The 16,960-nt window shown below is 41.9% G+C and overlaps 1 protein-coding gene across 2 annotated transcripts in view; it reads right to left on the reverse strand.

Moving 5' to 3' along the window:
- Window positions 1–78: 78 nt before the first annotated feature.
- klhdc10 (kelch domain containing 10) overlaps window positions 79–16,960 on the reverse strand; it is a 44,221-nt gene continuing 27,339 nt past the window's right edge. For both annotated transcript variants that reach the window (XM_080207627.1, XM_080207628.1), the window contains 5 exons: window positions 10,283–10,367; window positions 9,372–9,438; window positions 2,806–2,853; window positions 1,431–1,570; window positions 79–518 (listed from right to left, as the gene is read on the reverse strand). In XM_080207627.1, the coding sequence (XP_080063753.1) occupies window positions 309–518; window positions 1,431–1,570; window positions 2,806–2,853; window positions 9,372–9,438; window positions 10,283–10,367 (550 nt within the window). In that variant the 3' untranslated portion in view covers window positions 79–308. The remainder of the gene's footprint in view (window positions 519–1,430; window positions 1,571–2,805; window positions 2,854–9,371; window positions 9,439–10,282; window positions 10,368–16,960) is intronic.

Here is a 16,960-nt window from a genome sequence, read left to right on the forward strand (position 1 = left end):
GCATTTAAAAACAATATCACAAGGCTCCACTTGCCTTGTGAGGAGGGGCTGTGATGGTGGGGGATAGGGGGGGGGGGGTGTGTGCATGATGTGGGAGGGGTGGGGGGTGGGGAAGAAACCAGTCCATATCACTTGATGTGATCAAGTAATAGGATGTCTTAAAAAAAAAAGTAGCTGAGACATCCAACACTTATGGCAGATAAGGCCTTGAGGAGTATTCTTTCCAGCAGCTTCCTCCAACACTGCCCATCATCCATATTGCAGAATCCATGTCTCTCTCTTTCTGTCTACCTCCTTCCCTCTGGCAGTCATTTCAGCCTCTCCACGAGTCCTTGTGTGAGTCCAAGATTGAGCAGCTGAGTGGTGGAGAACTGTGTTAGGTGTGGAAGACTCTTCAGCAGTCTCTCCCAACAAAGTTCAAACAGGCTGGGTACCACCAGCCAGATTTTGTACAGCGAATCAGTCCGCTTGTTTTCATGGATGTTGACCACGCCACCATGTACATACATGCAGCCAGCCTGAAATACACAATTTGAACAATTAGCAGGGACCCTCAGTTTGTACAGAACTGCTACCATAAAGAAATGTCTTGCAATGCCAACACTAGCATGTGAGGAGCTGTCAGCACGTGAAATTGTCATTCAGTACCTGTTTAATCGTCAGGAAAAGAAATTTGCCCCAAAAAATTATCCTTTAATATTGGGTTGTCTTATAAGAGCATTTTGCACTGGGATACTACACCTGAAACAGACTACCTGGAACAATGAAGACAGAAATTCTGGAATCATTGGAGGCTATTTGGGGAGAAGGGGAGTGAAAGACCATACACTGCTATGAAAAGGTGATCTGTGGTGCCAACTGACTTGTGGCACATTTACAAGGATCTGCTACAGGGCTGCTGCGATTTATAACTCTTGAAATGATCTGGAGGTAGGTGCTGGGGGAATGGTTGCTAACATTTGTGCTAGTACATAGACTGCACAGGACAAGGAACCTCTGGTGGGAAAGGCGTGGTGGAAATAGGCCACACTTTGGTAGATGGCCTTTAACTTAGGAAAATGCAGTGGACAGGATTGATAACCAAGTGGATTTACACAGTACAAACACAATTTAATTCTGGTCAGAAAAGGGAATCCTTTATTGTTCGCTGCTCTTTATGGGTTCATGATCAATGCTGAGCAGCAACAAAGCAAAACAGGTTGCATAAACAGATTAACAAAACATTCAAACCCTAATTAGAATTAATGGAACTCAATTAGGTTGGCAGTAAGTTAAGGGGAAAAAATCCCCAATTTTCATTGAGCATCAGCAATTCCTACTGGATATTGAGAGGGAGTCATGTTGGACAAAGACAGACTCAAGTTTAGGAGGGACAGTGACTGCACATTACAAGTAGACTAGTATAGGAAATGTTACTCAGAACTACTCACTGGGGTTACAGCTGCACAGTGGAAATAAGCCGGCTCTGGCATTTCTGCAGGCAATTTAGTCCATTGGAAAGTTTGTAGATTGAGCTTCCAGAGGTCTCCAAGTATTACCTCACCATTATATCCACCACACACATATACATCTATAAAAAGATTGGGAAATTATTGCCATTTTCAACAGGTGCAAAACAACATACTTAGAGATTTTAATGTATTAAAATGTCCCAAGATGCTTCACAGGAATGTTATAAAACAAAATTTAACAGAGCCACAGGAGATATTAGAATAGCAGTGCTGCGATTGGATAATAAGACCTGGTGATAGTTAAGCCACTGACAGCAGAATTTTGGATGATCAAGTTTAGGGAGGGCAGAATATGGGAGACTAGCCAGGATTACTTTGGAATGGTCAAGTCTGGAGATAAAGACAAGAAAGAGTTTCAGCAGCTGGTGAGCTGAGACTGAGGAAGTCAGACGTTTGCGGGAAAAATGGATAGCACAAATGGGAGGTCACAAGATCAAATGTCATACCAAGACTGAAAAAAAAACTGGTTAATTTCACTGTTGCCAAAGAGATGGAATTTTGGGGATGGGGTGGGGTCACTGTAAACAATTGAACTTGAAGTTTCTGCTTATCCTGTATTGGATGTTGCATAAGCAGTCTGAGGATTAGTTAGAACAAGAACCTCTAATTCAACACCTCCATGTCAGAAAGACAAAGTAAAAGAATTTGTATTTATATAGCAACTTTCAAAATCTCAGGATGTATCATGTCTAATAAAGTACTTTCATAATATAGAAATTTGTGTACAAGCTCCTGCAAACAGGAATATCATAATAAATAACTATTTTAGTGATATTTACTGAGGGATAAATATTGGCCAGCACATCTGGGAATGCTCCACCCACCCAATCTTTTACATCCAGCTGAGGGGACAGACAGATCTCATTTGAAAAGTAGAGCCTCAAGACAGTGCAACCATCCCTCTGTACCCAAAACTATATTTCATGCTCAAGTATCCAGAGCAGCGTTTAAACCTTGACCTTCTGACTCAGAAGTGAAATGACATCCTGAGTCACAAGACAGCACGAAGGGAGGCAAAAAGGGAGCTTTCATTCAAACAAAAAAAAAGTTTTAGGTCTCTGGGGCAGTGAAAAACTGAATAGCAATGAAACTGCCCAAAGGGATTATTTACCTTTAATTCTCAAACTTCAGGATGAGAGAAAACAGCTGAACATCAGTGTTTCCCTTTACAGGAGCAACATTTTCTAAATGTATTGAAACAATACCAGGCACAATGGTGGGTACAAGATTTAGAAGCAAACTATTTACAGCTCTGGTGTCAAGCTAAACATTCTTGCCAAAAGCCCCCACTTACCATGCCCTATTTGTACACAGCTATGACATCTTCTCGCTGCAGGAAAACCTATAAGAAAACAAGCCCCAGTTAAGAACACAGACACTAAATGATCAAGGGGAGATAGTTTGCAGGGAGAAATAAGCTTCAACTGAGTTCACAAATAGAAAATTCATATAGTTTTCAATCATGCTGTAAAGCCAATCTCCTGGACAAATTTGCACCAATAACGGGCATGTCACCTCCTCATCACATCTCCCAACAAACTTCATTTTTGCAACCTCTTAGAACTTTCTAACCCCTCCTGCAAGCTTTGGTCTCTGTCTTGACCTTTTGAGCATCTCCCCAGAAACTCTTCATTGGCTTCAAAGCCTGCAGCTGCCTCACTTTAGTAACCTCTGGTCCTTCCCTCCTTATTGGAGCAAGTGATGATGAACCAGAACAGATGACAAGTAAATGCAGGGAACATTTTGGCAAAAGTGACCATAATGTAATATGCTGCAAGATAACACAGAACATTAATGTGATAAAGATTAGGTTAATAGGAGAGAAAAAGCAGATTTTGGGCCATTGAAATTCAGGCATGGGAAAATAAAATGGTCAATACAATGGCATAGCATTGAAATGAAAACATTTAAAAAGGAGTGCTTACAGTCCAGGAAAATATTAGCTAAGAGAGCAAAAATGGGGGGGGGGGGGGGGTGGGGGTGAGGTTAAGGAGAGAGGTATAAAGTACATAGGCAGGATGAGATAGCATGACAAAAGGAGAATATGAAGAGAGTCAAAGCTGTCAAAAAATTAGGAAGGCAAAAATTAATAGAATGGAATAGTAACATATTCCACGGACACAAACGAGAAAGAAAGTCAGGTTGGAAATACAGCCAAAGGGATGCACAGCATAAAACCACAGGCAGAAATAGCAGAATTCAGAAATGCTAAATAATGACTTTGCTTCAGTATTTATCAGGAAGATAGATCAGGTAGACATGTTGCATTTGAGAGAAATATTAAAATACAGTAATCAGGCTCAGAGGATAAAGCTAACACAAATTGGGAGTGGGGGAATATTCAGTATGGAGGCTTGTCACAAATTACCATAAGACATTAATAAACTTGCAGAATGGGCATATTTGAAAACTAATTTCAACATCAATAAATGTGTGGTGTTACATTTTAGTAACAAAGTCACTTATTACCTGAAAAATAAGCAGCTAATGGGTGGAGAAGAAAAGGAATACAAACATGCAAAATAATTAACAAGTTAGCAACACATTAATAAAAACAAGCAGTAGGATTTATTCTGAAAGGATAAAATAGAAAGTAAATGAGTCACGCTGAAACTGCACTGAATCATGGTTAGATCACAATAGGAGAACTGTATGCAGTTCTGATCACCAAATTATAAAAAGGATACAGAGGAACTAGAGGGTTTAAAAGGATTTATAAGATAACAGAAATGCAAATTTACGAACAAAGAACAAAACAGCCCAGGAAACAGGCCCTTTGGCCCAACGAGCCCGTACCGCCATTTTAACATTACGAGTCCCCCCTCCACCCATGATCCTTATCTATGCTTATGGCATTCCACATTGAGGGAAAACTAATTTAGGGACAATTTATTACACCAATCAGCCTAATAGCACATCTTTGGGGTGTGGGAGGAAACCGGAGCACCCAGAGAAAACCCACGCAAGCATGGGAAGAATGCGCAAACTCCCACAGACATTGGGCCAAATCCATTAGTAAGACAAACTCCACTCTGGGCTGCAAACCAAGACATCCATTGATTGTGACTGGAGGACCATCAACTTGGTGAAAGATGCTCTTTGGTCTGGTTGAAACCTTTGGCCTTTTAGTGCAATGGGTAACACTAAAGTCCAGGACAACAGTTGCACTAAAGTAGCTGCCACAAAGACATAATGGCAAAAGGCGCTGTCTATAAGGTCCTTGAACCATAGGGATCCGATTGACTAGAAATTACAAAAAACCTGTCGGATTATGTATTTGAAATTAATGTTGTAAATAGAGCAATTGCAAAGAGAAATATCCAACATTGGATGAAATCGATTCATTTGGATTTGTTAACTTTGAATTATCATACAATATACTCGTATAATTTTAAAATAATTTTTCCTTTAGAAACAGCAGCTGAGTGTTTTCACTTGTGGGGAAGATCAAAACTAACCATCTTCGATGCAAGATAAGAACATAAGAAATAGGAGCAGGAGTAGGCCATCGAGCCCCTCGAGCTTTGTAGCGGGTAGGTCGTGCCTTACTAACCTTATTGAGTTTTTTGAAAAAGTGACCAAAGAGGTGGATGGGGGTAAGGCAGTTGACGTGGTATATATGGATTTTAGTAAGGCGTTTGATAAGGTTCACCATGGTAGGCTTCTGCAGAAAATGCAGATGTATGGGATTGAGGGTAATCTAGGAAATTGGATCAGGAATTGGCTAGCAGATAGGACACAGAGGGTGGTGGTTGATGGTATATATTCGTCATGGAGTTCGGTTACGAGTGGTGTGCCTCAGGGATCTGTTTTGGGGCCACTGCTGTTTGTAATTTTTATTAATGATCTGGATGAGGGTATAGTTGGGTGGATTAGTAAATTTGCTGATGACACCAAAGTCGGAGGTGTGGTAGATTGTGAGGAAGGGTGTCATAGTTTGCAGGAAGACTTGGACAGGTTGCAGAGCTGGGCCGAGAGGAGGCGGATGGAGTTTAATGCGGAGAAGTGTGAGGTAATTCACTTTGGTAGGAATAACAGATGTGTTGAGTAAAGGGCTAACGGGAGGACTTTGAATAGTGTGGATGAACAGAGGGATCTAGGTGTATGTGTACATAGATCCCTGAAAGTTGGGAATCAAGTAGATAAGGTTGTTAAGAAGGCATACGGTGTCTTGGCGTTTATTGGTAGGGGGATTGAATTTAGGAGTCGCAGCGTCATGTTGCAACTGTACACAACTCTGGTGCGGCCGCACTTGGAGTACTGTGTGCAGTTCTGGTCCCCACATTACAGGAAGTATGTGGAAGCTTTGGAGAGGGTGCAGAGGAGGTTTACCAGGATGTTGCCTGGTATGGAGGGGAGGTCCTATGAGGAGAGACTGAGGGATTTGGGGTTGTTTTCGCTGGAAAGAAGGCAGCTAAGAGGGGATCTTATTGAAACATAAGATGATTAGAGGTTTAGATAGGGTGGACAGTGATAGCCTTTTTCCTCGGATGGAGAAAGCTAGCACGAGGGGGCATGGCTTTAAATTAAGGGGGGGTAGTTATAGGACGGATGTCAGGGGTAGGTTCTTTACCCAGAGGGTGGTGAGGGATTGGAATGCCCTGCCTGCTGCGGTTGTAAATGCGCCTAGTTTGGGGGCGTTTAAGAGATCCGTGGATAGGTTTATGGACGAAAAGGGATTGGTTTAGGTTAGTGGGTCATTTTTTTTTTTAAACTGGTCGGCGCAACATCGTGGGCCGAAGGGCCTGTTCTGCGCTGTAATGTTCTATGTACCCCGCCATTCAATAAGATCATGGCTGATCTGAAGTGGATCAGTTCCACTTTCCCGCTTTCTCCCCATAACCCTTCATTCCCTTGTCTGTCAAAAACCTATCTACTCGTGACTTAAATTTATTTAGTGAGGTAGCCTCCACCACTTTAATGGGCAGAGAATTCCAGAGATTCACCACCCTTTGAGTGAAGAAATTCCTCCTCAACTTTGTTCTAAACTGTCCCCCCCTTATCTTGAGGCTGTGCCCTCTAGTCCTGCTGTCCTTTCTGAGCAGGAAGAATCTCTCTACCTCTAATGGTTACTTTAAAACAAAATTAGAGAATTTAGAACAAACTTATTTACCCAGAATGATGGGAATGTGGAACTCATTACCAGAGAGCATTGGAGGCAAATAGCATAGCTGGCATTCAAGGGGAGGCTGTACAAGGATGAGGAAGACAGAAACATAGCTCAAATGGAGGCATATACAACTGGTTTCTGTGCTGTATATTCTATGTAATGCCTCAAAGCCAATCTTTCCAACAAAACCTCTGGTCAGGTCTCAACTGTTCCTTTGAAAGAAAATGGACTAGTTAGTGGCAGGCAACATGTTTTTATACGGGGAAGGTCATGTCTCACCAACTTGATTGAGTTTTTTTTGAAGAGGTGACAAAGATAATTGACCAGGGAAGGGCTGTGGATGTGGTTTATATGGACTTCAGTCTGCCATGTGGGACCTTGTCAAATTGCTGACTAGTATAAAAATTAAGATCACATGGGATTCGGGGTGAGCTGGCTAGATGGATACAGAACTGCCTTGGTCATAGAAGACAGTAGCAGTGAAAAGGTGCTTTTTCAGAATGGAGATCTGTAGCTAGTGGTGTTCTGCACAAATCTGTGTTGGGGTTCTTGTTTGTAATATATATCAACGATTTAGACAAAAATGTAGAGTGTCAGATTAGTAAGTTTGCAGATGACACAATGATTGGTGGACAGTGCCAGGGATTGTCACGTGATACAATAGATAGATTGGAGTTGGGCACAGAAATAGCAGATGCAGTTTAATCCAGACAAATAAGAGGTGATGCATTTTGGAGGATCAAATTTAAGTGCGAATTATACAGTATACGGCAGAACCCACAGGAACATTAATATTGAGGGATTGGGTGTGCAGATCCACAGTTTCCTACAAGTGGCAACACAGGTGGCTAGGTGATCAAGAAAGCAAATGGCATGCTTGCCTTCATCAGCTGGGGCATTAAGTACAAGTTGGGAAATCATATTGCAGCTATATAAAAGCTTGGTTAGGCCATATTTGGAATATTGCATGCAGTTCTGGTTGCCACACTACTAGAAGAGCGAGGGAGCGTCATCAGGATGTTGGTTGGTTGGTTGATTGATTGATTGATTGATTGATTGAGAGTGTGAAAGGCTGAATAAACTAGAATTGTTTTCACTGGAAAGATGGCAGCTGAGGGGAGGTCTGATAGAGGTCTACAAAAAATTATGACGGGTATAGACAGGGTGTTCAATCAGAGGCTTTTTCCAAGGGCGGAAGTGTCAAGTACAAGGAGGCACAGGTTCAAGGTGAGAGGGGGAAAACATTTCAGGTAGATTGGAAGGGAGAGGGGCAAGGTTTTTTTTTTAAAACAGAGTTGTGGGGATGTTTGGAACACTGCCAGAGGTGGTGGTGGTGGAAGCACCGTTTCAGAAGTACCTGGATGGGTACATGAATAGGGAGGGAATAGAGGGATACAGGCTCGGTAAGGACAAAAGGCTTTTCCCCCCCCAGGTTTAGTTCAGGCATCATGACCGGCACATGCTTGGAGGACCACAGGGCTGTTCTTTTCTTTGTTCTCTTAATGCATCTATTTTCCATACTTTTTCATCTCAGAAGCAACCTTGGATTTTTTTGATTGCTTATTTAAAAGCATGTGGTTGTTGTATTAAAGAAACTGCTGGACAAGAACAACCAAGGACAGATGCAGCAATAATCTCACATTTTAAAATCATTTTCTTTAAATATTGGTGTTCAACAACATACATGGCTCAGTCCAGTGAGCTTTATTCAAAGTAACTCCTAAATGCAAACACCATGTGCCGTGACATAGATATGCAACAGATTAAATTTAAACACAGGAATGCAAAGCAAAATATTTTGTTAAAAAATGAAAAGTGGCAATAGAAGATAAAGGATACAGCTCTAAATCAGGGGCAGGAACAGAGAAACCTGGATGCATATGTGCATCATTGAAGATGACAAGAAAAGCTTGAGAAGGCAGCTAAAAAGGCATATAGGACACTGGTTTTATAAGTAAAGACACAATAGCAAGAAAGTTTAATAGCAAAGAAGCTATGACAAACCTTCATAAAATTCTGGTCTAGTCACAGCAGAAGCAATGTGTCTAATCCTAAGCATTATATTTTAGAAAGGCTTTAGAGAAGCTGTTGGAAAGATTAAAAAGGTTTCCAGGCATCAAAACCCTCAGTCCTATGGAGAGACTGGAAAAGTGGTTCCCCTTACAGCAGAGAAGGTTGAGAAAAGATTTGGTAGAGATGTTCAAAATCATGAGGATAGATAGCGATATCAGAGTGGATAGAAAGAAGCTGTTCCTATAGAAAGGTCAAGAACTCAAGGTCAGGAAAGTGGGTGAGTGGAATCGGCTGCCATCAGTGGTGGTGGCAAATTCAATGGGGTCTTTTAAAGAGACTTCTGGATGAGTACATGGGACTTAATAGGATTGAGGGTTATAGGTAAACCCAATTAGGTAGCGATATGATCGGTGCAACTTGTGGGCCGAAGGGCCCGTTTGTACTGTAGTTTTTCTGTGTTTCTAACTAGGGGACAGAGATATAAAGTGATTTATCAAAGAACCAAACGCAACACAAAATCACGTTTTAAAAAGTGATTGGAATCCAGAGAATAACCATCGCTTCAAAAGAATGGTGGAGGCAGATTCAATTACACGTGCGAGAGGATGCAATAGATGAGAACAAAAAAGTCAGTAGAAAGAGGGGCTAAGGGATTACAAAAAATTCCTTCAAAATGCAGGGTTCAATGACCCTTTACTTTGGAAACATTTGGCAGAAGCAATATATTCCAGACTTGCCTGTTCTCTCCTGTGGTTTTGTTTGCATCTCCTCCCATGTATTCGTCTCTAGGTTATATGCATGTATCTGAAAATGAAATGAATCTTGGATTGAATTCTTTGAGGGAGAGAAAGAAACAGGGTAAATAATGTTATATTTCAGCATGTCCCCATAACTTCCCTTTATTCCACCAACCACAGATTATGAACAGAACATTGTGAAATAGTCTTGATGCAGATTTAGAACCTTTAGAGAAAACCATTCAACCCATTGAGTTGTGCCTTGCAGCTCTCCAGCCGAGCATTTCACTGCACTTTGAATTCTCCCCTAATATCCAGAAATACTTGCCTGGTTAAAATATTGGGTGAAACTAATTGAAAGTAGTTTTAAAACACCTTTTACTAATTTAAATTATCCTATAAACTTGGATTTGCATTCTAGTTTCAATTTTGAGAGGACTCTTCTGCTACATGTGATCTTCCCATGTTCAACCTATTCCCTTCATTGTTCAACAATACTGCTCATTCTTCCCCCCAAGTTTTTAATATTCTACATTTGTCTTAAATTTTATTTGCATAACTGTTCTAAATTTTAAACCCTATATCCACAATGCTGTGCAGATAGGAAGTAACATTAGTCAACTGGTGACCCCAGCAGTATTTCATTCTGCATCTCCCTTCCCTGATGGACCTGGAATATTCCACAAGTCCCCTACTTCCAGCCTGAAACTGACCCACGGGTATTCCATTCTGCATCATTACCCTTCTCGTCCAGCCTGATATCGGAGAGTTGCTATCAACTCGATCAAAGAGGAGTACTCTGCTGGAATCATTTTTATTGTGTTTACAAGGCCTTGACATCTCAACATTGTGCAAATCTATCAACTTCCTGTCAGCTCCAGGATCTAGTGATAGGAGTGATCTCTCCCTACCTTATCCAGTGGATACGTTGTCCATGATGTTCCCCCTCCTAATATGTATATCCTTTGTCCATCGTGTGCAATTTCATGTCGGTACCTGAAAACAAGTAGCCCCAAACATTCTTACTTAACTGTGCTTCTGTCCCTGCACCATTTCCACCAGCCGCCACCCCTTGAAGCTGTGCAGTGTAATCCAGCAAGTCCATTACCTCGTCTGTAAATGGCAAACCCAAATGCAGGATCCAATGCCTGCCCTGCTGGCCTTTGTCTCAACACAAAGCATTCCAGCCTACTGTTCTCCATTTTCCACCGGCTTCCCTTACCCAGTAACTGACTTTAAAATTCCTAGCAGCCAAAGGCCTCAGCACAGTCTCATCTTAATGTTTTCCTCCTGTCTTAAAACTATACACACCAAATCCTCCTCCATTACAAACTTCTCTTGTTCTTGCACTGCTTCAGCCCCTTGACTTCTGCCCATTCCCCTCAAACGCTTTGCACTTCCTCTACCAACCTGCTCTGCTTTGCCAGGTTTCCAAATGGTTTGTTTTCAAAACTCAAACACAATCCAGATTGGCACAGAATACTGTACTGACGGGGGTGCTGCCTTTTCAATGTGGTGTTAAAACCTCTCCAAAGTCCATTATTGTTGGTATCATTGTAGTTTATCTCCTCAGCATCCTCCCCAAGGTGCTCATGTCCTTCCTAAAGTGTGCTGCTGCCCAGAAAATGACAATCCTTCAGCTGAACGCACCACTTCATATTTCTCTACATGAAATTTATCTGACAGGTGGTTTCACTAGTTTGTCACCAACTCCTTTGCCCAAGTTTTGAATTAACCTGCAAACTTAGAAATGATGCCTCTCACTCAATTCCAGGTCATTAACACACAAAGCACTTGGAGTCTTGCACCTATTTGCAAGCAGCACAATGGAAAAGTGAGTTATGTTAATCAGCCACTCATGAATAGAGAATGGAAAAATCTTAGAATGCATCCATATTGTGTACAGACTGCATTGGAAATGCAGCATGCTAGGTGATATTTCAATCAGCTTTCTGGATTAGAGAATGTAGACAAAGCAGCACATTGCAGATATGAGAGGTGAAGCAAGTGGAATATGGTTCCCAAGATAATGTGTCCAGCAGTTAAAGCCTGCTACCTGGATTAATACAACCAGTTAGTGGGTGGCACACCATAACACTGCTCACAGTCAGGGGCCTAGAAGTACACTACTCAGTCTCTCAGAAATCCACCCCTACAACAACTATAATAGTGTTGGAATTAGTAGCATTACTGCTACTGTATTCATGGCTTCATCTTGTTATCCTGCTTTCCCCAATCTGAAGCATCCTTTGTATCTTTGGAGGCACCAATATGAAGTGAATAACTCGAACCAACTGCATTGGTGCTTTTGCCTCTCTGTACATACATATGGAGAAATGATTATGCTGTACTGCATTAGTTCTTGAGAGTTTCTTGCTGTTGTAGTGAAGAATCTGACTGAGTTGTGTACTTTCGCCAGGCCTCTGACTCACTGAGCAGTATTATGATGTGTAAGGCCCCGAACTGGCTGTACTAATCTGGGTGGCAGGCTTTAACTCCCAACTAGCTGGACCAAGGGTCCCAACATTGCTTAAAAAATGAAATGAGCGTTATAAAGCAATGCTTGACATAAATAGAAACTACTTATTGGGCTGAAATTACTGGTGGAGGTTAATTTTTTTTAATTGAAGATTTTTCCCATTTTTACAAATCCAACAAACTCTCAAGGACTGTTGCAATACAGCATAATCATTTCTCCACATTTACATACAGAAAGAAATGAGAGCACCAACACAGCTGGTTCAGATTATTCTTTACAAACAGAGCCTCCAAAGATACAAACAATGAAAGGATGCTTCAGAGATTGGGGAAAACAAGATAATAAGATAAAGCTATGAGCGACACAGCAGCACAGTGGTAAGCACTGCTGCTTCACAGCTCCAGGTACCTGGGTTCGAATCCTGGCTCAAGTCACTGCTTGTGTGGAGTTTGCACATTCTCCCTGTGGCTCCAGGTGCTCCTGTTTCCTCCCACAGTCCAAAGATGTGCAGGCTAGGTTGAATGACTATTCTAAATTGCCCTTTAGTGGCCCGGGATGCATAGATTAGAGGGATTAGTGGGTAAATGTAATGTGCATAGTTCCTGGGTGGGGTTGTGGTTGGATGCAGACTCGATGGGCTGAATGGCCTCTTTCTGCACTGTAGAATTCTATGAATACATGGCATAACAGTGCACACCCTCACTTACAGGACTCTAGAGACACAGCCATAACTTGCATTCCAGAATTTTCCAAGTAGCTCCTGCCATTGTGTACTCAGCCAAGAATACAGGATATTGACAAGCTGCCAGAGGTAGTAGTGGATGCGGGTATAATTTTGTCTTTTAAAAAGCATTTATATAGTCACGTGCGTTAGATGGATATAGAAGGATATAGGCCAAATGTGGGCAACTGGGATTAGCTTAGGGGTTTAAAAAAGAGCTATGTGGACAAGTTGGGCCTATTTCGATGCTGTAAACCTCTATGATTATGATGAAAATGCATGATTACCAGCTGGGGGTTAGGCTCGAAAACCAGGCAGCACGTGCCCCATCAAGATCAACATGCCCAGTAGTGTCAAGATTAAAAATATGTGGTATGGTTCTCAAAACCATTATCTGGGAGCTTGCCCTCAGCTCCTTCTGGAAAGCCAGTCATACAGACGTGTGTCCTTGGGCTCTGGCTCTCCAGATCAATCAATGTCTGAAATATCACTGAGCTGATGTTCCAACAATTAAAAGCAGGCCTCCACTGAGGAAGCTGCATTCTTGACAATAAGGATTAAGCTTTCTGAAGAAAAAAAAAAATCAGTACTCAGCAGTTCAGCAATGCTGTTGGTAACCTTAATCATGTTGCCTTTTGAGATCGCCAGATCAAGAGCCATTCACGACAAATCACTATATTGAGGGCTCGACTTCACCCCAGCTGCTTCTTTCCATTGAGGATTTTCATGACTTTATTCAGCATTTTGTCACAAAACTTAACCAGAAATTTTCCAGGAATATTATATGGATTTCTCACTTCAAAATACTTATGGGCTGCGCATCAGGGTAAATGAAAAGAGTAGTGCTAGAGCTCACAAACACAGCTGTTCCTGCACTCACCAAGCATCCCCCTGCCCCCCATTTTTTTATATAGATTGGGTGTTATGTACAATAAATACTATTCTCTTAACCTGTGCGTCTTTTACAGTCACAGTAGACAGTTTAAAGACTCACTGAATTGGCGAGTGTATTTTTTTAAAAACACAGACCAATTGCAGTCAAATGTGGGGTGGCAGAAAGGAGGGAGCTATTCTACCCCTCCTTACTTGACTCTAGCAACTATTAATAAAATCCACACAATGCTTTCTGTTTAAAAGGAAGCAAATATAAAACTGATTCATACAGACTCACAAGATAAACTCCCATTTCTTTCTATAGATGTTGCCAGGCCTGCTGGGTTTATCCAGCATTTTGAGTTGAAGTTCAAACAGTTGCCTCTGAAAGCCATCGTCATTAAGCTACCTTTATAGGTACTTGTATGCAATTAATACATTTGTATTTTAAATTTTTTTTGGGATTTGCAGCCTTTGGACCATCACTAGCTCCATCAAAAAGGAAAGCATCCCATGTGCTTTCTCCACCTATCCTGCCACCTTCAAGGCCTTGTGGACATGCACTCCAAAGTCACTTCCTCAACCTCTATATATTTTCCCATTGATTAATTTCTGCTTTTTTGCCCTCCCCAAATGCATTACCTCTCACTTTTCCAGACTGAGTTTCATTTGCCTCTTTATTCACTAAATCAAACCATTGACGTTATTCAGGAGTCGATAGCTATCCTTTTCCTTGTCAGCCAAATTCTCCAATCATGCTACCCACATTCAAATCTATATACACATTTGTTAAATTAACAGCAACGGCCCCAATACAAACCCCGTGGAACACCACTGGAAACTGTTTTCCATCACAAGAACATCAACTATTACCCCTTTGTTTCCTATCAGTCAATTTTGGATCCAACTTGCCACCATCCCCTGTATCCGACAAGATTTCATTTTTCTAACCAGTCTGCCATTTAGGTTGTCAAGTGCTTATATCATCATATAGACAATATCCACTACAGTACTCATGAACATTCAAGAAAAATTCTATTAAGATAGAATGACAATCTTCCCTGATCAATCCATGCTCAAGTGACAGTTTACCCTGCGTCTTAGAATTTTTCTTCATTTTTTTCACTGCAGGATATAGATAGGCTGGAAAATTGGGCAGAGAATTGGCAGATGGAACTTAATCCAGATAAATGCAAAGTCATGCATTTTGGTAGATCTAATGTGGGGGGGTATACAATAAATGGCAGAATCATCAGGAGTATAGACACAGAGAGGGACCTGGGTGTGCAAGTCCACAGATCCTTAAATGTAGCAGCACAAGTGGAGAGTGGTGAAGAAGGCATGTGGCATGCTTGCCTTTATTGGATGGGGCATAGAGTATAAAAGTTGGCACATGATGTTGCAGCTACATAGAACATTGGTTAAGCCACATTTAGAATACTGCATCCAGTTCTAGTTGCCACACTACCAGAAGGTCATGAAGGCTTTGGATAGAGTACAGAAAAGGTTTACCAGGATGTTGCCTGGTATGGAGGGTATTAGCTATGAGGTGAGATTGGGTAAACTGGGGTTGTTCTCCCTGGAAAGATGGAGGATGAGGGGCGACTTAATAGAGGTGTATAAAATTATGAAGGGCATAGATAGGGTGAACAATGGGAAGCTTTTCCCACGTCAGAGGTGATGAACACAAGGGGTCACAAGTTCGAGGTGAGGGGGGCAAGGTTCAATACAGATGTCAGGGGGTCGTATTTTACACAGAGGGTGGTGGGGGCCTGGAGTGCACTGCCAAGCAAGGTGGTTGAGGCGGACACACTGGAATCGTTTAAGACTTTATCTAGACAGCCACATGAACAGACTGGAAATAGAGGGATTCAAACAAATACTCTAGTTGAGCACATAAGCGGCACAGGCTTGGAGGGCCGAAGGGCCTGCTCCTGTGCTGTATTGTTCTTTGTTTTGTAATGTGCCCACCACTGAAGTCAGACCGACTGGCCTCATCCTTTTCAATAATGATACAACCATCCTTTGGTAGACATATAATCCCCACAATACAGAGGAAGCCATTTGGCCCATCTAGTCTGCACTGACCACAATCCCGCCCAAAACCCTTGTAACCTCTCATATTTACTCTGCTAAATCCCTGACACCCAGGGTCAATTTAGCAAGGATAATCAACCCAACCTGCACATCTTTGGATTGTGGGAGTAAACCGGAGCACTTGGCGGAAACCCACACAGACATATGGAGAAAGTGCAAACCCCACACAGACACTGACCCGAGGCCAGAATTGAACTCAAGTCCCTGGCACTGAGGCAGCAGTGCGAACCACTGTGCCACCCCATACCTCAACTATATTTAGCAACGATTGGAAAATGATCCTCACAGCATCTGATATTTCCTCAGTGGCTTTCTTCAATTGCCTAGGATACAATTCACCTGATCCAGTCCTGGTGATATATCTGTCTTGAATGATACCAATTCCTCTCCCATTATGCTGGTTGTATCTACTATTTCACACTCCAACTAGTACACTTCAGAACTATCCCATTCCTTAGTGAAGGCAGAAATTAGATACTCAGAACCATGCCCACATCTTCTGAATCAACTATTCTGTACACCTCCAAGAAGTCCTACATTTTGCTTAATTATTCTCTTGCTCCTAATGTATTGATACAACATCTTTGGATTTTCTTTAATTTTACCTGTCAATTTTTTTGTTTAGATCTGCTCTACTCCCCAAATTTCCATTGTAACTTTTAAAGTAAAAAGTTTATTACCCACATGCAAGGCTTACATTAACACTGCAATGGAAATTACTATGAAATTCCCCGAGTCAAAGTCCAGCACCTGTTGAGGTCAATGCACCTAACCAGCACGCCTTTCAGAATGTGGAGGAAACCCACAGAGACACAGGGAGAATGTGCAAGCTCCATACAGACTGTGACCCAAGTTGGGAATTGAACCCAGGTGCCTGGTGCTGTGAAGTTGCAGTGCTAACCACTGTGCTATCATGCTGCCCCACTTCACACCCGTACTTTAAATTCTTCTAGCTTTTTTTATTCACTTGTGGAACATGTGTTGCTGGCTGGGCCAGCATTTATTGCCTATCCCTAGTCGCCCGTGGGGTGTTGAGAGTCAACCATATTGCTATGGCTCTGGAGTCCCATGTAGGTCAGACCAGGTAAGGACAGCGGATTTCCTTGCAATGACAATGGTTTCATGCTCAACAGTAGATTCTTAATTCCCGATATTTTTGATGGAATTCAAATTCCACTAGTTGCTGTAACCCTAGGTCCCCAGAACAATAGCTCAGTTTCTGGATTCTCTAGGGATAAATCTAGGCCATCACCTCTCCTTACAATTTCTACATTCAAAGTCTTTTGTGACTTACAAGTTTTCTTTTTCTGCTTTACCTCAGCCTGCTTCTGGATAACTCGGGGCTCCAGATTTGGCAGTACTATTGTCTTTGTGCCTGGGAATTTCACTTTTGAATGTCACCTACTGCTGTGACAGTTA

The sequence above is a fragment of the Carcharhinus amblyrhynchos genome, chromosome 19 (genome assembly GCF_965287045.1).
Source record: "Carcharhinus amblyrhynchos chromosome 19, sCarAmb.v2.hapA, whole genome shotgun sequence".
Lineage (NCBI taxonomy): Eukaryota > Metazoa > Chordata > Chondrichthyes > Carcharhiniformes > Carcharhinidae > Carcharhinus > Carcharhinus amblyrhynchos.